This window comes from Saimiri boliviensis, chromosome 15, assembly GCF_048565385.1.
Source record: "Saimiri boliviensis isolate mSaiBol1 chromosome 15, mSaiBol1.pri, whole genome shotgun sequence".
NCBI lineage: Eukaryota > Metazoa > Chordata > Mammalia > Primates > Cebidae > Saimiri > Saimiri boliviensis.
Window position 1 is genome coordinate 80,323,683 of NC_133463.1, and position 23,074 is coordinate 80,346,756.

At 46.4% G+C, this 23,074-nt stretch overlaps 1 protein-coding gene across 1 annotated transcript in view; it reads right to left on the reverse strand.

Annotated features, from left to right (window-relative positions):
• Nucleotides 1–3,307: 3,307 nt before the first annotated feature.
• OC90 (otoconin 90) overlaps nt 3,308–23,074 on the reverse strand; it is a 35,361-nt gene continuing 15,594 nt past the window's right edge. Inside the window, exons 6-14 of the mRNA XM_003933702.3 lie at nt 19,347–19,459; nt 17,315–17,443; nt 17,107–17,148; nt 15,860–15,910; nt 13,213–13,266; nt 11,501–11,626; nt 10,344–10,515; nt 7,388–7,494; nt 3,308–3,867 (exon numbers count right to left, since the gene is read on the reverse strand). Of these exons, the coding sequence (XP_003933751.2) occupies nt 3,539–3,867; nt 7,388–7,494; nt 10,344–10,515; nt 11,501–11,626; nt 13,213–13,266; nt 15,860–15,910; nt 17,107–17,148; nt 17,315–17,443; nt 19,347–19,459 (1,123 nt within the window). The 3' untranslated portion in view covers nt 3,308–3,538. The remainder of the gene's footprint in view (nt 3,868–7,387; nt 7,495–10,343; nt 10,516–11,500; nt 11,627–13,212; nt 13,267–15,859; nt 15,911–17,106; nt 17,149–17,314; nt 17,444–19,346; nt 19,460–23,074) is intronic.

Sequence of the window (23,074 nt, forward strand, 5' to 3'; positions counted from 1 at the left end):
TTTGTGGCAGCATGGATGGAGCTACAAGTCATTATGCTGAGTAAATTAAGCCAGACACAGAAAAAATCCACATGATCTCACTTATATGTAAAATCTAAAGTAGTCAAACCCCTAGAAGAAGAGAAGAGGGACTTAAGGGAAGAAAGAATGATATGATGTTGGTCAAAGGACACAAAGTTTCAATTATGCAACATAAGTTTTAGAGATCTAATGTATAGCATGGGGACAGCAATTTAAAATATTGTATTGTATACATGAAAAAAGTCCTCTCACCTTTTGTTTTGGCAGAGTTGAGCTCAAGTTGTGCGGAGGTCTCTCCCCTACTGCAGTAGTACTGAATAAAATCCCCCTTGCCATTTTTAACAAGTTCCCAGGGCAAATATTCTTTCATAATGCAAAGGAGTGAGCTCTAACATACCCTAACATTTAGAGGGTTGCTAAAGATGGAGGAATAAGCAAAGATAACTGAGGGAAAGTAACCGAAAATGTAGAATGAAAACTAGTAGAATGCGTAGTCATTGCGGACAAGAGGAAAATGTTGAAGTAGGAAGGGATAGTAAGTGTGGAATTAGGCTGGAAGATTAAGATGAGAACAGAGGTGCGTCCAATGGTTAAAGCAGCAATATAGAGGTCATTTGTGACTTTGACAGGAAGAGTTTCTGTTGAATGATGTTGTGTGCCTGATTGAAAAGATGACAAGGAATGTACCGTTTTTTGAGATGTTGTCTTGGGACAGCAAATAAATAAATGGGGGGTGATATCTGGAGCAGGATGTAGAGTCTAGGGAGAGATTTTTACAGATGGGAGGTTTTAGGCTGTCATTGCATGAGATGAGAATGATACAGAAAGGGGAAATAAATTGATATAGAACAAAGAGGAGATATTTGCAGAAATCAAACCCTAGAAAAGGCAAGTAGGCATTGTACTAGCCCATAGATGGAGAATTTGACCTTTAACAAGGAAAAGGAAGTTACTTCATTGTAACAAGAAGGAAGAGAAAGACTATGCAAACAATTTTGTAGTTTTGATGGCAGAAAGATGAAAATATTCCCACTGGAAAGTAATTATCTCAATAGAGTAGAGGTGAGGTCATTGTACTAAACAATTCTCCATGTGTCTCTTGGATTTCTGCATGTTTTGTGAGCTGAGACATTAACTACCTTTATTCTGGACTAACTTTTCAAGGATGTGGCATAGCAAACAGACTGGGAAGATATGGATAATGTTTCCCTTTGGATCCATGGGCAGACATACTTAATGTCCTGTATTAAGATAATGTCTCCCTCTGGGTTATAGATAGACAGGCTTAAAGCCCATTATAAAAGAGCCAGGTTCCCTAAATTCAGGATTCTCAAGTGTAATTAAAACGACTGCATGTGTCAGTGTCCTCTGGCCCTCTCTGCACTGCTTCAGGTTTCAGGAAAGTAACATAAATGCTGGGACTCAAGTTATTGTTATCGCTGTAAGTAATAAAGTCCTTTGTATCTGACCCAAGCATCTCAGGTCTTTTGCCAGCATCCATGAAACACAGACAAACTCGTAAGGTTGTAAATAAGATTAAATGTCAAACTATTTAAAGTTCTTGAGTTATCAATTGAGAGTGATGGGGGTGCATGGGAAGTTTGAGGAGAGAAGAGAAGATATCAAACAGTTGTCCTAGAGAGCAGAAGAGTCAACTGATTAGGAAAAGGTTGAGTATCCATTTGAGGTTTCGTGGTCGTAAACCTGAAGTGAAATGGGTCAGCTCAGTTGCATTTTTTTGCTACAGTCACATTCAGCTGCCTCTAGTGAAGATGTGGAGAAGGCAGATGGTCATCATACTGTGGGCGACCTAACACAGTGACTACTGTGGTGAGTGTACCCTTAGTCAGTTCCTCCTGGGTTAAATAAAGGAAAGAGCCAGCCAACAAGCAATTTGTTACTTGTGGTTCATCCCCTGGGGGCATGCCTCCATCCTTGCCATCTTAGTGCACCCTGGCTGATTGCCAGCTGCTGCACCTGCATTTCTCTGCCAAGACTTCTTTGGCCACCAGAGCCCACTTTGCCCCAAACTGTGCTGCAGGACAGGAGGAAGTATCACCCTCCCCAGGAGCAATGACTGATGGACGTTTCTCTCCCTCCATACCTCTCTCTCACGTGTGTGTGTGTGTGTGTGTGTGTGTGTGTGTGTGTGTGTGTGTGTATTCCGCTTTTTTTCCTTGGATGAGATGACTTTGAAATGTGCATCCTACCCTGGCTCCCAAAGTCTCGGATGGCACTTCTAGTGGGAAGTGGTCTAGGCACCCACAGTGGTAACTGGCTTGATAACACACCATTCTTTGGCTGCCTTTCTTTCCTTTCTTATTTATTCACTCTCCTCACAGTGTTTTCTTCAGTTTCCAAATAAACTACATGCCCTCCAGTCCTTGTCTAAGGGTCTACTTCCAGGACAACCCAAACTTAGGCTGTTAGTTAAAGTCATGTTGTTGAAAAGATCCCAGTGTGTTGTATTCATCAAAAAATGGTTATCACGTGGTTTCGCTAGATGGTAGGGAAGGGTACCAAGTGTTGGTTTAGCACCATGACTTTTTGATTACTTAAGGTGTTACGAACCTTGGGATCCTTTCATGTCATTAAAAACCTCAGCAAACACTGAGCTCTTTAGAAGTTCTGCCTTCCTGTCTGAGGAGAGAAGAAAATGAAATATCCTTTCCCTGTAGGATACTTGATGCATGGGGACTGAGAACCAAAGATGGGAGTCTGTGTTCCTATGGACTATTAAGGGCAGTTCTGGTAGAATATTGCCTTTTGCCAGGTATACTGTAAAAGCTCAATAACTATTGTGTGGGTGAGTGGATAGATGGATGGATGGATGAATGGCAGTTAAGTTTTTTGCTTTAATCACCATGATATTAAACTGCCTATGTCAGAATGGGCATGTGCATCCCTGGAACATCCAATCACGGAAATAAATCCTATTTTTAAAAAATGAAGTGTAGGACCCAGGACAGGCTGATCAGTGATTTCCTGTGGTGGTGGCTGTGACACAGGGCCACTATCTTAGTGTGCTAAGTGTATTTTTTAGAGCACACACCAGAAAAGATGCCATCTCAGTCCTCAGCATTCGTGGGTTATTGTTGGCCCATGGGTAATCTCATAAGATTGATACAATATGCTCTCTTCTACGTTTTTTTTTTTAAGAAAAGAAGAAGTAATTTTCAGTGATTAGAGTTGAGATATCTTTCTCCTCCATTGTCTCGATCTCACTTTTACAGTCTACTCATAAGAAAGTATGTAAACAGTTCTTAAAAGCAAAACAATCAGAACATGTTGATTGGAGTATTTATTGAGTTTGCACAGTGCACTACAGGAGCATAGAGGTACCATGGTCTGCCTTCTCCAAATGCGCATTGGCCTGTGTGGTGACCACAGCTGACAATGCATGGACAGGGCTCATGGCCTCTGTTCCCTCCCAGCCTCTGGGTTAAAGATAGGGAAGGAGACTCCAAGGGACAGAGGAGGCTGAGAGCTAAAGAGGTGAAGGAGAGCAGGAGCCATGCTACTGAGGGTGTTCACCATTTTCTCTGCGTATCTTTCTTCCATGGAGGGGCCTGCTGCCCAAGGGACCCAGTGATTTCCATAGAAACCTCCTGGCTCTGCTGAGGTCTTCCTGGGGAGGGGCCTCCTCGCTGTCCTCCTCAGAGCTGGAGCCCAGGGTGGGGGCTGCGGGCACAGGATGCAGGCTGTCTTCACAGGACGCTGGCTGCCCGGGGCACCCAAGTCTGCTTGAGGACTTGAGGCTTTGGTTAAAGAAGGCAGAGGCCATACACTCAGCTGCCGTCTGGTCACAGGCACAGAGCAACTTCTCACACAGGCTTTGGCCCCCACCTTAGAAGGAAAGAGCAGAGTAGGAGACCTGAGACCTCTGAGGACAGCACTGGGAGGCCTCCACGGACCTGGCCACGCCTCAGCCCTTCTCCTGCCTCCCCATCTTCCACACACCCTGAGGGTGTCCGCCTCACATGGCTGGTAATTTTCCAACTTTCTCTTCCTGCTAGGACTGATCCCTCTGCCAGGAATGCTCTCAACTGGTGCCCACCTGTCTATCACGACTAGGCTGGCTTCCCCGCCTACAGAAAGTTCTCTTGAGCCACCAGGCTAAGGGAAGTGTCTTTCCTGCGGGCTCCTATGGAATCCCACTTCGTGGTTTTTTTTTTTTCTGTCTCTGTAGGTTATGTGTTAATCTCATTGTACAGTCATTTTCTGTTTATATCTCCATTTTTAACTCCTGCTGTTAGAGTAGGTAGATAGGTAGATATGAGCAGGGCAGGCTAGAGCCCCAGAGAGTATCCGGCAACTCTCAGGTGACTGTCGGGTAATTGTCAGGCGGCTGGCAACAGGGAGGAGAGAGTTTCCTAACAAACAGGAGGCATCTTGAGCTTGTGGGCAACTTCCCAATAAAAACTTAAAATGATGAATTTGACCTTCCTCTGGGGATAGGTCCAGGTATGCACAGTAAGGCGCAAAAGGGCAGCATTCGACCCATATATGGCCTTCTTCTGTGGGTGCTAGGCCAGTAAGGGGAAATTGCCCTAAGAGAGTATGCACATAACTTCAACCAGCAAAGGGTGCCTGTGGCCCCTCCTAGATACTGGCAAGTCATTGTGCATGCGGTGATTAGCCAGCAGCCTGCCCAGCGGGAGGGATGACAGGAAGAAATCAGGGGAAAAACACAGGTAATAGTAAATCTTTAAGAGCCCTGAGCCAACCATCAGGCAGGACACTCAGATCTTTTGAGTTGCCTGCTTGGTCCCTTCCAAGTGTACTTGACTTTGCTTCAGTAAACTCTTGTTTGTGCCGGAGATGTATTCCGTCTCTTGGCAGAATTCTTTCTCCCAAGAAGATAAGGATCAAGGGCTGCAGAGCCTGCCTGGACTCGCTGCCAGTAACATTGCTGGACAGAGAACCTTGCTGATAGAGCAGATTCTGAGCACCTAACTCACATCTTAGCAAGTAATTCCCAAGTTAATGCTCAGGAAGTATGTGTTAGATTTCACTGTTATTTCTTCCTTCTCTAGGCCAGAATTTCCCTATTTATCATTCATGTTGCCGGATAAAATACAGATGTCTAGTTAAATTTGAATTTCAGTTGATATGTTTGAAAGTGTGTCCATTTAGGACATACTTATACAAAAAAATATTCATTGCTTATCTGAAATTCAAATTTAACTGGGCATCACATATTTTTATTTGCGAGATCTGGCAAACCAACCTTATTTTTTTCAACATGAGTCGCATGCAGTGGGAGTTGTGTGACTCAAATGAAATAATATCTTTGAAGGTGCTAGACATAGATAAGCTTTCTACAAATATTATCCCTGTTATCTGTGGTTTTCAATGAAGCTAAGGGATATCTTCAAATTCTACTTTGAAGTGTTCATCAACCAGATTTTTTTCCTATCACATGCCACACAGACCTTCCAAGCCTCCTAAATCGGTCTCAACGTCAGCCCTAGACATGCTGGTTGCATTTCAGCAGCAGGAAGTGACAAGAAAAGCAAGCAAATATACCAAGTGTGGGAGCAGAGTGGAGATATGCAGAGGCCCTGTTCCCCAGAGCCACGTTGTCCCTCCTCTTGCATTTGTCTTATGATAGCACAGCCAGGATTTGAGATGCCCTCATTTCTCATTAACTAATACCTGGCATCTGGTATAGGCTATGCTTAAATCTTACAGAGGGTCAGAACTGGTTTACTGAAGCTCTGAATTAGTTCAACCTTCAGAAGATGCTGTGTTCCTGGATTCTGTGATATTGGAGGAATGGAGAACAAGGCTTCAGTCCAGCAGGGAGATCTCCTGGCATGATTGCACCATTTGACAACTCATGTGCTCTAGACCCTCCTCTAGCTCCTCATCCCCCATAGGAAAAAATTGAGATGCTTCAGTCTTGCACGTAGGGTTTTTGACTTCATGACCTAGCACCTGCATATCTCTCCAACCTCACCTTGTACTACAACCGGCCTCCCACTTCCACTTTCTGTTCCAGCAATACAGAACCACAGCTTAGTTGTCCCTAAGCTGCCCAGCATTCCCCTACACACCACCATTTTCCCCTTTTCTCTTTGCTTGGAACATTCATGTCCATGACCATCTGGGAACGTGTTAAATCTCACCTCACACCTCTTTTGAATTTTCCCAATTTATCCTGTTCTCGCTGCTGTACTCTGGACTCAAATGCCTTTACCAGCATTCCCAGGGCTACCTGTTAGCACACACTACACAGTATCAGAATAGTCGCTTGCCTACGTCTTTCCCTCCAAACTGTTTGAGGCAAGGATCATGAAAGTTCATTGTTTTCCTGGTTCTTGGTGAAGGTTTGTTCTTTAAGTGGATAATAGAATGAATGAACGAGTGAATGAATGAGAGAGTGGTATGTAAGCACAAAGCTCCTGGGATGTGGCAGACATGCATGATTGCACAAGGCAAGATGATATGGTGGTCTATGTACCGTGCTGAGGTTGTATAGAGGAGGAAGAGGGATTGAAGGTCCAGCCAGGGGGCCTCCTCTGACAAATATGAAAATGAGAACCAATTCTTACAGGGCCCCTGGGAAATTCTAGGGGAACTGTTTCCTTTTAAAGGGCAAAGCATAAGGGAAATGCATCCACTGAGGTGAATGAGGAAACGGAGCTGGAGAATGCCGATGAAGTCAGTTCTGTAGCAAGTCTCCATTTGCTCTCATGGGGGCTGGTCATGGGGATTGCAGTTTTCAGAGTGGTCCTCACCTGAGGGCCTGAAGGGATACAGAGGAGCCTCTGGCTCCCACCACAGGGAGACGTGGAGCTGCAGGCACACCTCACTCTACAGCCAGAGCCAGTCCCCCTTTTAAAATAGTATTCCTTAGATCTCCCTTGGGAAAAGGACTCTACTTCTTAGAAAAAGTAAAAATAGAAACTCACTGATAGAGTGAAGAATCAGCTTTAGGTCTGAAGTGATAACGATTTTACATTTTAAGTCCCAATTCTCCTACTTATTTCTATCTCTGTGATCTTGGGCCTCAGCTGCCTTATCTGCTAAATGGGAAGAATAATGGTGCTACTTTGTGAGACTTTTGTGAGGATTAACTCTGTTAACACATATCAAGAGCTAAAAATCAATCAGCCTGGGCTATCTGTGTTAGTCCTAGTCGGCTCATCACCAGCTCTGTGACTCGGGTGGCTCAGCCCCTTGACGGTGAATCTCCTCGTCAGTGGAAAAAGTGTGGTAATAGAGGCCCCAACGTTAAGAAAGAGTATTAAGTCACAGTACAGACGAAGAAGTGCCCGAGAAAGCATCCACAAGTCTGAGTTACACTCACAATGCTAACCTGAATGAAATAACAACTCACTGTGCAACCAACAGCACTTACACGTAGGCTTTTGATCCACACACACCACCGGTGCCCGAGGAAGCCTCTCCATCAGGCAGCCCAGCCTTCTCACTTGCTGTAAGCAGCAGCGATGGGACAAGCAGCACCTAAGACCAAGGAAAACCCTTTACTTCCCAGAGCTCCCAGCTTCCATCGGAATTCCCTCAGGCATGACGCGCTTCTCCCACATGCCCTGTAGTAGCCAGGGAAGCCAGTGCCTCCTTTCCAGCACACACAGGGCTGACGCAGATACACATTGTATACTGCACAAAGGCAACATTAATCATATTGTACGCATCTTATTAAATGTTTTTGAGGCTGGATGTGGTGGCTCACACCTGTAATCCCAGCACTTTGGGAGGCCGAGGCGGGTGGATCACGAGGTCAGGAGATCAAGACCATCCTGGCCAACATGGTGAAACCCCTTCTCTACTAAAAATACAAAAAATTAGCTGGGTGTGGTGGCGTGTGCCTGTAGTCCCAGCTACTAGGGAGGCTGAGGCAGGAGAATCGCTTGAACTTGGGAGGCAGAGGTCAGCCTGTCTATAGAGTGAGACTCAGTCTCAAAAAAAAAAAAAGGAAAAAAACCCCACGTTGTTTTTGTATTTTTATTGTAATGGTTCATGGCAAACATAGGTTATTTACATATTTATTTAAATGATTTTTAGCAGATTGAAACAGAGTCTTGAGGAAGGAGTACTTTTTAAAATTTGTACAAATGTACAATATGGAATAGCAGTAACCTTACTCCCTCCAATCTTTGACATAGAAGAGTTCATCTCACATCCACAGGGCACTGTCATTTGTCCCTAGCCTTAAAAAAGAGTAGAGTAACTATCCTGAGCATAAATAAAGATCTGCATCTAGAAAAGTGTCCAGCATAGATCAGAAGTTTGCAAATATATGAAAATGGAAATATATTCCATCCATCTGGGCTGATACGGACTCACAAGATCCAGTGTCCCCGCTTGCCAGGTAGACATCCTTAAGAAACTTGGGATAGCCTCAGCCAATAGAGAGCTACAGATGCTCCCCAGATACTCCCTTTCGACTCTCCCCTTTCGTTTAATAACTCTCACTCTGTCTGGGAGGCCACAGCTCCAGCACAGATCAGTCATGGCCTCTTGTGGCTTTTTTGCCGCACCTCTTCTCAGCCAATTATCTGCTTATTAACTTTTCCACATTGCTAGCAATCAGAGGAACGACCGCCCGTGTGCTCACATAGCCATCAGCTAGAGGTGTCTGCCTCCTTCGGCTGTTAGCACAAAAGAGCCACCTAATCTTGTGTGTGTGTTTGGCAGGGATTGGAGGGGTGGATGACTGACACAATAGTTGAAATCTAAAGTCAATGAGCAAATCAGAAATCATATGCAAATCAAAATATTCGTACAGTATAGGTGGCCTTGAAAATACATTTTGTAGAAAATTGTATCAGTTTGACTAACTCTTCCTTAGTCAAGAGATTTCTCCTGCGACTTTGAGTTTTTCAGTTTCTTTCTACAGATGTCAAGTAGTCATAGCACAACTTACCTGACTAACTGGTCAAATTTTATATTTATATGGTCAGTCCATCAGGAAACACCTTCAAAATCATCTCCACTTTTTTCCAAAGGGGTTCAACAGAATGCACAAATTGCTGCTAGCTATGTTTCTATCTGTCGCCTTGTCTCATTGAGGGCTATACACTCAAAAACCTGGACACTATTTAAATTGTCCTCTGTTGTGGAGAGCAGCAGGCGTATGGTTGAACCTCAGAATGTAAACATGCTTATGACTCCACAGTTTGACGTAAACTTTGCTAGAGTAAAAGCTTCTTTAGGGTGCCCTGGTGGGAGGTAAGTTTTGAAGGTTTCCTGATCAGCACAGCCTGGATTTCCTTCACTGAAAATCTCAGAGATGGATAATTAAGCCAGGATGGCTGAAAAGCAGAGGCAGGGAAGAAATAAAATGCAGCCACCCGGACAACCAACCTGCCGCCGACATGCTCTGCATTCCTGCCCGATTATGGTGTCCTTCGTGTTAGCTACAACAAGCTTTGTCTTTTCGTGCTTTTAAAATTCATCGATAGTTGCTGATTTTTCTTTGGCAACCATACCATCCGAGAAGGACGTGTGTCTTTGGAATGCAAGTCTGTTCCTTGACCGTGGACTGGGGCTGTCCCTATGTGCAACCTTTAAACTTGATCAACTCCACTTTCAGAAAATTCCTCAAATGCAGGTTGAGTCCTCCATGGTTTCCTTTGTTTACCCTGCTGTATTTATTACATCGGGTGGTACTTTGGTTTAATTGTTCACCTCTTTCACCATATGCGCTCCTATTAGGCAAAAGCAGTTTGTTTTATTCTGCTTCGTAAAGGTTGAAGCATTCTTGTATCTCTGCCACCTAGTGTAGTGCCAGGCACAGAGCAAAAGCTCAAGAGGTATGGGTTGAATGCATATTTAAGTGAATGAATAAATTAATGAGTGTGTGAGGTCAATGACAATTTTCTCAAGAGCGGTAGATAGAAAAATTAGCAGTTACACTTAAAAGGTGTTGAGAAGCTAATTTTAATGTGGCTTTCTGTAGGAAAAACCAAGTGGTGATCTCAATTCTACTTGTTGGTCATTGCAAAATAGGCGGACTTGGGGTCATTTGAAGGGTATTTGCAGATTGGCCCATTTGAGGTAGCTGGACCGTATTTGTCAAAGTACTGAAAAGGCTCAAGGACCCCAGATCAAAAGATGTGGATCCATCTGGCTCTGCCTTTTCCTAGGTGAACAGTCTCAAAAAAATCAGTCCCCAAGCCTCAGCTGCTCACCAGGAAAATGGGCCTATGATGCTGAGGAGCCACCCGAGTGAGCTACTGTGTGCACCAAGCTGTGAGTGAAGCCCAAGGCTCAGTCTGGCGTCCAGGAGGGCTCTCACCACTCCCTGGTGCTGCGGACAGCATCAGCACTACCACCTCTGCTCTCCATACCTGTCCAGGGCATCCCTTGGCTCGCCTCCTCCTTCTTGTCCACAGTAACAGCCGTAAGACTCAAATTCCTCTGGGCACCGGGATGTCAGACAAAAAAGCATCTCTCCAAGCTGTGGCATCACCTGCATGTTGTCTCCACTTCCCAGGTGCAGGAAGGTGAATCTGTCACAGGCTGAAAGGAACAGGAATTGTCAGGAGAGCAAGGACGATCGGGGCAGCTGTCGCAAGAGGAAGGCCACGTGAGCTTCCACGTTGTATGTGGACAACTCTAGGTCATGCGAGAAAACCCCATGTTCTACTCCTTGGCTAGCCATTCTTCTGGGAAAACTGTTATGGCTCATCCCCTGCTTGGAAGCATTATATTTCAGAGAACAAGTCTTTTCTCTTGAGGCTTCTAATGCTCTATGAGACTCCTTATTAAATCCCCCTAAGGGATGGAGACTTGTCAGGATCCAAGATGCTTTTTGGGGCCACATCTTATTACTGAGTAGACCTGGCATCCTGGGAGTGTCCCGGCTGAACTCTTGGGCTTTCTGGTGGCCTCAGGTTAGCACATCTGGCCAGGCTTACGCTTCTCTCCTCTGCCTCTCCAGCTGCCCACACCCCTCTCTTTCTCTGTCTCTGTTTCTCCTGCTCCTACCCTTCCTCCTCTGTCCACAAATCTCAAATGCGGCTTTCTCCATAGTGCTGCACTGGACGCCATGGAAGGCACACCCATATACTAACAAAGCCCCTCCTCTGTGTGCCCAGCAAGCTCTGGCTTCTTACAGGTGCAGGGCCTTTTTTAAGGCATCAGAGGGAGGAGAGACAAAGAGGGAAGATGATCAAAACCCAAGTGCTTCATTCTTTCCAATAAAGCAGGGTGTGGGCGATGCCAAGCTCTTTCCCTCTGGGCCAGTAAGAGTGGTGGCAGCATGAGGTCAGGGGCTCAGAAGACTTTGACTCCTCCCCCAGGCTCAGCCTCCCAGTGGCTGAGTAACTACAGGCAGCTTACATCTCCTCTGAGCCTCAGTGTGCTCTTGCAGTCAGTGGATAATGATGTCTTCTAGTTCCACCCCCATGAGAAGGTCACAGTGTGAAAAGGCGGCCCACGGTGATGTTCACAGCCTAACCAAAAGATCCCAGCAGTGGACAGGATGGACTCTGCGTCTGCTCACCTTTTTCAGTTGTCTCCTCAGGACCATTTTCAACAGATGACACTGCCAGCCCCAGAGACTGAATGCCAGCAGGGACAAGGGTTACAACTTTAGCTGTAACCCTTGTTGCAACTATCTCTGCAGATCCTGAAAATGAAAAACTTCACAGTTCAGATTCAAAAAGTGGCTCAAGCAGAGATTTGCAGATGGACACACCAAAGCCAAATACAAACAGAACACCAAAGTGTTAGGAGACTGTCCCTCAAACTGGGTTTGCAGATATCCAGGCAGATTCTTAGGGATCCATGAATTCTACATGAGAATTTGCAAATTTTCTACTATAACCTTAACATCGTTGGGAGCCTGTGCCAGACCACCTGGATGGCATTCCAGGGATGAGGACTGCCGAGGCTCCCAGGCTCGTGTTTGTGTCACATTTGCTATCCATGCCTGCTCAGTGAAGGGCCTTTATGGTGCTTACAGCAAGTGAAGAAGTAAAGCAACTGGTGGAGAAATTAAGGCAACTCATAGTACACAGCAAGGTAGGCAAGCAAAACAACTCCTGGAACCCCCTATTTCTTTGTTCAACTGCAGCAACAGCTTCTCATTATTTGCAGAATTCAGTACAAGGTCCTTCCTGTGGCCTGCAAGCCTTACCTGTGACATGGCCCTACCTTCCTCACCATCGCATCTCTTACCTTCTGCCTGGTACTCTCTCTGGATCTCCCTTTGCTCTGATGCGTCAGTCTCACCTGCCCGTTTAGCTGGAGGCAGCAAAGTTTCCCACCCACAGGACAAATCTCCAGCCTTCCCAGTACAGGAAACAGCAGCAGGCTCAACCCCACCAATCTGCTGACCTAGACTCAGTTCCCAGAGTACTGGGTAAGGTCTGGCATCTTTGTGCTCACTGGATTGCAGTATTTCGTCAAATCCACTACATTGGTTGGCTTCTTGCATCTGGTCATTTACCTCCTCTTACTCCAGCTCCTGTGAGACTAAAGCCCGGTTGCAATCTCAGTCTCCTAGGTTTAGCATCCTGCCCAGTTCTCCGATGCCACAAACAGAAGCAAGTTACCTAGTTCCTATCATGTTCCTGACTACTGGAAACTCTCCTAGTCAGTGTAGTAGAGTGGAAAGACTTCGTGGGTTAGTGTTAAAGAGAGGTGAGTTTGGGTTTTTGCTTCGCTACATACAGATGTATAACCCTGGGCAAATCATTTTACCTCTCTAAATCTTAATTTCTCTATTTGTAAAATTATACTAATATTACCTCTTTTGGTATTTGAATAATCCTTCTAGTTATTGTCTAGCAATTAGGAAATAGTCAGTAGTAGCTGTCAGAACTGCTCAGTGAATGAGAAAACAGTCATACATCTAATTCAGGTTTAAGAGTCTCCATACGGAATGTTCTACAAGTCAAAGGACCTCACAGAACCCAGTGTCTGCTCTCTGATGAGTCTGAATAGCCAGTAACCCTCCTGAGGAAGAACTTTCTTGATTATTGGTGCCAATCTAACTTGAGATCCCCTCACTTTATTTAGAGCAGGGCATTTGGTGTTAATCACCCTGCCTGGGCCAACTGCCCCACTGGGGAATAAATGCCTCTGATTCTTGCCCCTCTCACCTCCCATGCTGACAACGTCACAGTGCATCTCATCTGGATTCCAGGTGATGTCATAAACGTGTCAAGGACAATGATATGAACATAGGCAGGCAGAGCCAAGTGTGCTTACCCGGAGGGGACGTAGCCCTAGCAGCTTCCACGGCTTCCTGGTCATGGCCTGCCTCTGTTTCCCAAAGAAGAGAAACAGGGTGAGCATTCGCCCCAGGCTGTCCCACCTGGGTTTCCAGAGGCGCTTCCCACCCATTGCACACAGGCAGGCGGCCATGTGCTCTTCACTCTGCCCCTGGCCCACCTCCCTCCATGAGATTTTCTAGAAGAACTGGTGAGACCAGGGCTGCTGCTGAGCCAAAAGGAACCCCCCAGATACAGGCTTGCTGGCAAATGCAGCTGCAGCTTGTCAGGCTGGAAGCAAGTGAGTTGGTTCAGATACTTTGGGAATGACAGCTTCTTTAGAATTTAAGGGAAAAAAAATAAAAGTAAAGTGCATTTTGGAACAGAGGAGCATTGCAGTACAGAGACAGCAGAATCACGTGGTTGAGGTTGTTTGCTATGTGACTCCAGGAAAACCGCTGATCCTCAGTTTCTCTGTAAACCGACTTTGTTGTTAACATTATTCGACAGTGATTAAGTTCCTACTCCATGCTGGGTAAGGCAGCAAGGGCTTCTCGTATTAACTTACTACAACCCCTTGAGTTGGCTCCATGCTCACCCTTATTCAGAGATGAGAGAGGAGACACACAGAAAAGTTAAGTTCCTTTTCTAAGGTCCCAGAGCTAGGAGGTGGCTGCCAACGCCGGCAGCCTGGTTGACGTTTGTATGCTTAACCACTAGGCAAGACTCCTCTTTCACTTCTGTCTGTGCCACGAGAAAATGCTAGAGATGCTGACAAAAAGTTACGTGGAAGGACAGAAACTGCCTTAAGTTTAATGTCCTCGAAGATCAAGATTATGCTAGGGTTCTATGAAAACCTGGCTTTGAAGCTGACTGATATGGACACAAATGCGCCATTAAAGAGGGAGATTCTGGACCACTCGGTGGCAGATTGTTCTATTCAAAAGCAAAACCTAGAGACTCAGAACAAAAGGACTACCAAGCTGAACTACCCTGGGCAAGTGACTCTACCTCTCAGAGCTTCTCGTTTATCTGTCGAATGGGGATAGGTCTCCAAGGACCAGGGAAGACTAACTCAGAGGACGTTTGTGAGGGCCTGGGAATGATATGCTAGCACATCAGAGTCCCTCAACAAGGTCACTGCCTGTTAACCAAAGAATCCACTTACTCACTTATTCATTCTAATTAATTGGTAAATAATTACCACCTATTTATGCTTGTTAATAAAGGATCAATGGTTATTTACACAAACAGAGTAAATGGTTAGGTTAACTCTGTTGATGAAATTTTGCCCTAGGTATTTCTAGGTACAGCAGTGTTCTCTATGAGCCACTATCGTATAAAGGAAAGGAAACAGTTTTACTGCCTGAAGTCTGGGATCGGAGAACAGTCCAAGTTACTTGCTTGCAGATTTTATTCTCCCCGAGCCTCAGCTTCCTACATATTCTGTAAAATGGGTATAACAATATTTCTTTCAGGTTCCTCTGAGAAGTGATCACAGGACTGAGCACAGATATTTAGATATTTGAAATATTTCTCCACTGGGCTCCAGGCTGTCCTTTTCCAAATTCCTTCTGCTTACTTGTCTTTGAGGGAGTGGTCAGTCTGTCAGCTTCAGTCTCTGCAGCCACTGTGAAGAGAAATCACCCAACTCCAATGCTCGCTCCAGCTGGGTGCCAAAGCCAGATAGAAGAAACAGATTTGGGAGCTAAGGATGAAGAGAGGAGGCTTAGGGTGATCTGATCAGGGAATATGGCTGCACGGCGGTATTCAGCAAGGTCTCAATTCAGTAGAAAAGGGACTAGACTACAGCCAGGCCTGTGTTTAGGCACAAAGACTGGCAAATGCAACCTTCGGGGGTGAAGGGCTATTGTTTCCCCTCGGTTCGCCTGTGGGAAGGCAGCTTAAGAGAGCATTTAGTCTGGAAGGAAAAGGGCTCTCATCACAGCTTTGCCACTCAGCTCTGTGTCTTAGACAACTCCTCTCTGAATCTCAATAGCCTGTCTTAAAACGGAGGCTGTAGCAATTATTCCATAGCGTTGTATGAGCATTAAATGAGATTATGTATTTTAAGCAAGCTGTCCAGTATCCAACCTATGATTTGATAGTGTGTGCTGTTTTTTATAGCCACACCTGGGAGAAGATACTGGTTTAGAATCTCCCCATGCTCACTCTCATTTAATCCTTATGTCACCCTAAAAGATAGATGTGATTATCCCCTTTCAGGGATTAGTGGATGATGGACCAGCTCTCAGCCTGTTTTGTGAATAAAGTTTTATTGGAACACAGCCACTTGCCTTAATTTAGGGGCTGTCTGTGCCTGCTTTTGTGCTACAGTAGCAGAGTTGAGCAACTGTGATAGAGACCCTATGGCTCACAAAGCCTGAAATATTAACTGAGGTAGTTTGGATCTGTGTCCCCACCCAAATCTCACGTTGAAATGTCATCTCCAATGTTGGAGGCGGGGCCTGATGGGAAGTGATCGGATCCTGGGGGCGAATTTCTCATGAATAGTTTAACACTGTTCCCTTGGTGCTGTTCTCATGACCGGGAGTTCTTACAAGATCTGGTTGTTTAAAAGTGTGTAGCACCTCCCCACTCTCATTGTGTGTTTTTGGGTTCCACGCCAGCCGCCTTTGGCTCACCTTCTCCTGAAAGGGCTGTCAGGCCGCTGTCTGGGGTCTCCACAGGAACCACTGGAAAAAGAGAGCTCTGAATAGCAGAGACTAATGCAACACAGTGTCAAAACCAAGCACAGGGTCTCAAAGGAGAACAGGCTGGGGATTGCTGGCCCAAAGGGAAAGGTGCTGAGAAAGCAGTTGCTAAGAACTGTTCATCCTGCCTTAGGAGTCCCTTGCCTCTGTTGCTCCTTCCAGAACATAGGGTGCCCTGCAAGATCCCAGGTCAGGAGGGGCCACAGCCACTGCTGGGCTCAGGTTCAGATCCTGGCTGAAGGCAATGAAAGAGCTCAAAACCCCGAACGTATCCCAGCTTGAGGAGACTTCTGCTCCAAAGGGAGGCAGAGTGACTTAAGAATAATAAGCGTGCTACACTCAGAAGATACAGAGATGTGACATGCACATATGCACACACCCACACACGTGCGCTCACAGTCATGCACACGTGCTCACACGCGCTCACACTCGTGCACACGCATGCACACGTGCTCACACTCATGCACACGTACACGAGGTGTATCTTGGACTTCTCATCCCCAGGTGCGAAAAGGTGTTGGGACTGAGAGATCATGGAAACTGGTGAACAAGGAGTGGCAGGCATAAACCTGAATCCTGCTTTCGGCAAGATCCATATTTTGGATTAGGAATCATCACTTGCTTAGTTCAGCGTACAGTTAGTAAGAACCTACCCTGCTCTGAAAAGAGACATGTGAAAAGCAGCGTCCTCTTCAAAGGGTCTGTTGGACCCGAGCTGCATGCTCTGCAGAGTGCATGGAGAAAGGGGAGGAAGGGAGAGAAGGAGGCAGTGGGTGTGCTCCTGGGAGACTGTGGCGGCCGGGAGCTTACTTAGCGAGGAGGGACCTCACTCTACTGGAGCACTACGTCTTGTCCCAGTCCCACTACATACCAGGGCTCTGACTGTAGAGTGAGAAAGGGGAGAGAAAGAACTTGGGGTCTACATCCACAGTGAATTAAATTCACACCTGTCCACATAGTTTAGGGCTGAGTTTGCACTAGGGTCATTTGCCGTTGGGCATTTGAATTGAGTTTATCAGGAGTAACACATCTCCCAGCCAGGGAAGGCAGGGCCACACCCAGGGTCACGGTCACTCCGGCTCCGGCAAGGCAGGCCTGGTGGAGGAGGTGTATCCACCGGCTCCCATCAGCATCTGGGCCCTTGTGGGTCAGGAGGCAGCAGCCCTGGGAGGCCTTACCTTTGGGCAGAAGTGTTGTCAGCTCTTCCTTGATGGTTGTCTCTGAAAAACACACACACATTGGCAAGTCTGTTGAGAGCAGTGGGTGTGAGGAAAGATTTGAAGCTGCCGGACATGGCACCTAGAAGACATGCAGCAATGATTGGTCCCAAACCAGCTCCGGTCCAGACCCTCAACCCCGTGGCTGATGCAGCCAGGTTCTTCCTACCTGGAGTCTGAGCCAGGCAGAAGGAGGTGTCCAGAAGGTTCAGGGAAGAGTTGAGGCTGGACTGAGCCAAGCACTCTATGGCAGCCTTGTCACAGGTACACAGCAGGTGCTCACAGGTGTCCTTGGACTCTGCACAGAGCAAGGCACAGCCGGTTGGAAAGATCTCACTTCAATCTCAGGAGGTAATGCAAGCTGCAAGACTGAGTTCTCCATCTCCCCTGCCAAAAACCCACTCCACTTGCAACGTGCATCTCATTCATGTCAGCTCTATCTCTTTAGCTGTGTGGACCTGAACCAGGCCCGTACCCACTCTCCTCCCCCGACACGTGCACCCAGTGAAGCGAGCAGTTCTATCGGCTCCACTTTCAACATGGAGTCCGACCACATCTCCACACCTCCAATCTACCACACTGGGCTGACTCCCTGCGGTCCCACGCATGGTTCTGGCAGTGGCCTCCCCACTACCCCGCCTGCTTCTGCCCTGCTGCCCCATCTACTCTCATCCAGGAGTCAGAGCAATCCTTTAGAAACTCAGGTCCAACCATGCCTTTATTCTGTTCAGAACCTTCCAGCATCTTCCCACCTCAACCTACATGTCTCACTGTCACCTAGGAAAAGTCACATGATTGGTCTCCCCACCCACGGCCCCTGTTCCTTCTCAGATGGCATCCTCTTCCACTCCCTCCTCATCACCGCATTTGTGCCTCACTGCTCCCTTATTTCTCAATCACACCCGGCATCTCAAGCCTCAGGGCCCATCCATGAGCTGTTCCTGCTGTCCGCTTCGCTCCTCTCCCAGATGCCCGCAAGGACCACTTCCTGCCCATTATTAAAGTCTTCCTCAACTCTCATTGTCTCAGGGAGGCTTCTCTTGGCCTTCCCATTTCAAGAGAATCCCCCCACCTCCCTCCACAGGCCTTTCCCCTGATTCATTTTCCTCCAGAGCTCTTGCCCTCTCTAACATACTATACAATTTGTTTTGGGTATCTTCAGTGTCTGACAATGGTAAGGACATTCCAGAAGGTCAGGCTGTCCCCAGCACAGATGACCATCTTGCACTGCTGTAGGTGCACAATACATATATGTTGGGTGGATGAATGAATCACGTTTTCTAGGTTCACTGTGCCTCCCACCTGCTGGGTCACATCAGTGCTTCCCTTCATGCTGCATACTCCAGCCAGTCCATGTTATACAGACTTGAGTGTTAGTCGGATCTGGGTTCAAACCCTGGCTTTGCCCCTTTGCAGCTGTGTAACTTTGGGCAAGGTATTTAAGCTGTAAACAATGGCCCCCATCTAATAGGGTTATAAGGAAGATCAGAGTTTCTGTGTATAAGCCTGTGGCACGTAATAGACACACATGAACACACATAAAGTATGGCTCTCACACAGGACCCCCTACATGCTGTGTTCTGTCTTTACTCCATGCCTTTGCCTATCCCACCTCTGCCAGGGTTGCCTAGAGACACGAAATGAAATTCCTGGAGTCACACAGCAAACAAGGTGGGAGCTGACATTTGAAGCTATGTGTTTCTGATTCTTACAGCCACCACTACAAGCCTTATTCACATATCACTACTTCCACCCTCACGTCCATCTCTGAGATCTTAACATATGCCAGTCCCTGAGCTAACCATGTCACAAGCATTGTGTAATTCAGTTTTCACAACAAATCTCTAAAGTAGGTTGCTCCTCCCGCTTTTGAGGGTCAGAGGAGTTAAGCAATTGTCTCAATGTTGCACACTGTATAAGTAACAAACAATTTGCCCTTCCCAAGGTCTCAGGTTTGTACAAGTATAAAATCATAAATCAAATAATTTGCTGATCAGCTATGATTTCAACTCAAAAACATTATTATACATCTACTCCATGCAAGATACAAGTGTCATCGACCCAGGACCCGTGGGTCTCTAAGTGCTGCCAATGATGATGATGATGTGGAAGAACCTCAATGCCCTCAGCCTGGTCCAGGCTTGGGGTCCCTGTACTGTCATTTCTGGGTCCAGGCCCCTGGGACACCTGGAGATGCTTACCACACGTGATCTTCTTCCCAACACAATCGACATCTGTGCTAAGCTTGGCAGGGTCTTGGAGACAGTCCATCTCAGCGGCCTCCTCATAACACCTGCGGTGCTGGAAGCAGCAGCTGCAGGAAGGTGGACAGGAGGCAGGGCGAGAGTGTGGGTTAGAGGGAGGGCAGGCAGCTCAGGATCTTTCTGTGTCTCTGGATGGTTCTTGACAGTGGTCTGTTTTTATTTATTTGAACATAAACTCAAGATTTTATTGTCTTCATAAAAGAAACGATGACACTTAGAACAGGATCACTTGGCCCTTTCTCTTGTTATCTCCTCCCAGTTCAAAATGCTTGCATCTTTTAACAGCTGGTATTCTCTTGGATCTGCAGTTGGGCTCAACGCACTCAGCACATGCATGTATGGGCATGCACACACACACACACACACACACACACACACACACGCACACACACATTCACTTTCCTATCTGCTATCTTACAAGCTTCAGATTGCCCCTGTCTAGCCTATGGCCATTTGCTGGTTGCAAACTGGCCTGGATCTCAGCCTAAGGACTTAGGATGAAGGTGGCCCAGCAGAAGGTAAAATGAGGCATGTCCTGGTCATCATCTAGACACGAAATCCTTGGCATCTCCTTGGGTCACTGCACCCCATTAATGACCACATCCATTTGTGTAGCCAACCAGTCTCTTAAATATCAGCTGCCAGTCTACATGAATTTTCCTCCTGCCTGGCCTTGTGGAATAGCTGACTTCACTGCCCCATCCCTGTTTGCTGGTGGTGGGAAGTACACCTCTATCACTTGCTTCAACTGACCAGTGAAGGAGAGGCCAATGCCATTTTAGAGGCCAACAACTTTAAATAAAGAAAGTGATCCTTAAGCCGTCAAGATCAAGGTTATAGACGCAAGCAACTACGCTGCAAACAGAAAGGAGAAGTGGGTCATCAGCAAGAGAGGTCTTTACACCATTCTGCATGTGAACCCCTGCCTGCCTGCAATGCGCAAGGAAGCTTAATGGAACAGGTGGCTTCTGCATTTAAAAGTAATCTATATCTTCTTGTGTCCAGGAGAGGTGTTTGAAATGGCCATTTATGGCCAACAGAGAGAGGATAAAGATCAACCCACATGTTCTTGAGGTGAGGAAACTGATCAAATATTAAGTCATGAGCTGGACCCAGTATCTTAGAAGGCAGGCAAGAATTTTGCATAGAACATCTTGGATTATCTCAGGCAACATTATTAAAAAGAATACAAAGGGCAGTACTGTGGTGTGAATGAGCAACCTTTCTCACAGCTGTGTAGACGAGAACTTTGGGGCCCAGAGAGGGTGAGTGACTTCTGCAAGGTCACACAGCAAATCAGTGGCAGACTTCCAAATCAAGGGCCTGATTTGGCAGAGTATCTACTATGTGTCAGGCCTCTAGCAAGGTGTGGACATGAACACAGCATATGGCTGGGCAAAATATTCAGCTGTTTACATACAGAAGGAAGTCAGAGCTGCACAAAGGTGAGAACCAGCAAAGTCTACATTCTTTGCCAAGCCTTGGTTGTAAATGGAGAACTCTGCTGGCTTGAGGAGAATGTTGGAGGCTCCCAGGTTTCAGGTGTGTTCATGGGGAATTCAACAATATCTCAGACCAGCCAAGGAAGGAGGGTCATGGCTGGAATATGACCCCGGGCTACAGAGGAAGCCTGTGAGTTCCATTCAGGTGACACCTCAAGCTGGAAGCCTCTCCCTCCAGTGCTGTAAAGGGAAGAGTTGTGACTATCCACTGCCCTTACCCCACCCAGGCAGCACTGCGAGAGGACCCGAATCCTGGCTCTATCAACTGCCAGTGACTTGTCTTGAGCAAGTTACTTATCTCCCTTCAAAAGAACATCATGAGATATTCATTCCCATTTACCAATGAGGAAGCTGAGTCTTGGAGATGTTCCCTGACAAAAGTTCGGACTTTTGAGCTTAGCTCCATGGACTGTTTTAACCACTTCACATTTAATGCTCATAACAATGCTATGAGTGAATCGGTGTTATCCTTATTTGATAGATGAGGAGGCAGAAGCCCAGAGAGGTCAAGCAACTTGCTCAAGGCCTGCACAGCTTCTTAAAGACAGAGCTGGAGTTTGCAGTCTGGCAGTGGTGTTCAAGAGCCTAGCTGTTAAACACTGCCTTTCCAAAGGCAGCATGTAAGATGGGCTAGAAGCCAGGGCTACTGATCTCCATAGTCTGTGCTCCATCTGCTGCTTCAACTTGCCTCCCAGCAAGCCTTAAAGAGGTTTCGTTTTTGCTTGAATGTGAACGGTCATGCCCCTGGGATGGTACCCTCCTGTCTGGAGGTTGGTGCAGGAAACAGACATGGGAGGCTGAGGATAGGGGAGGCTGGGGGTCTGAGGTTTATGGGCAGAGCATCTTCCCAGGGATGACAGGCAAGGCCCTGGAGGAAATGGGGACTGAGCCTGCTGTAGATGAAGAGCCTCAAGTCTGGGGTCCAAACAGGATCTCAGTATTAGGCCTGGGGGAGAAGTTAGGCAGAGCTTTTTTCTGGTAGGTGAGGCAGGAGTCCAGGAAACTGTAAGGGGAACTGTGGGGTAGAGTGGGACCTGACGTGGGCTGGCAAGGGAGCTCCTGAAATCGGAAAGTTTAATTTCCCCTTCTTCAACAGGAATAACAATAATTCTGATGATTGCTTTTGTTATAGCAGGTGAGTGGAGTGCATTTGCTGAGCGTAACTATGTGGTAGCTTCTGTTTTAAGTGGTTTAAAGCATTAACTCAGTTAGCTCCCACATGGGTCCCACGCAGCAGCTGCAGTTATTTCTATGTGCATTTACATAGGCGGATACAGACATAGAGGCTCTATATCTTGCCCAAGGTCAAATTTGGCCAAAGAGCAATCTGGCACCAAGGGTGGGAGGTCGTGTGGCTCTGGCAGTGCACACAGAAGGTCAGTGGGGACTGACAGAAAGAAGAAAAAATATGCAGGCCGCTGATGACCTTGGGCAAGCTACTAAATATCTCACGCTGTCTAACTCAGAAGGATTTTTTAGATTTAGGAAAACATCGGTGTAGACTCTGCCGAGCAGTGGGCATTCAATAACTGGTAGCAGTTACTTTGGACTCTGTTGTACAAGTTCAGGGTGAAAATAACCTGTCTTCCAGGAGTTTGGAAATCCCCACCTCCATCAACCGAACTGTGTAAAGTAACTGAAACTGGGTGCAACCCACCATTCACCAATTTGGGGACAGTGATACTTGAATCATTTCTTTTAGGTTGGAGACAATAATGAATAACTGCTTCATTTCTAGTTTACAAGATGTTTTAATAATTAAAGAAAGGACCTGAAAGGAAAAGATGTTTTCAGAAAGAGCCTTGACCCCACATGTCATAAAGAATCAGCGTCTCCCTTTCTGAATGTCAATGAGCTTATAGTTCGTACAATGGGAAACTGTCCTTTTGGTCCAAGGCAATTTGCATGCTCCCTTGCAGGTCTGAAGGTAGCAGAGATTTGTTGTTTAATTCAAAAGACAGTATTCTTGGTCAACCAAGGATATATCACTTTTTAATTAATTTGTTTGTTTTTAATTTCAGAAGAGCAATTAGAAGTTCACCACCTAGTCAATCAGTTAATTTATTGAGTTCCTGCTAAGAGCAATGTGCTGTAGTCAGTGCTGGGAGTACAAAGCAGTAACACAGTATGGACCCTCCCCAGAGGATGCTGAGTAGATCAGGG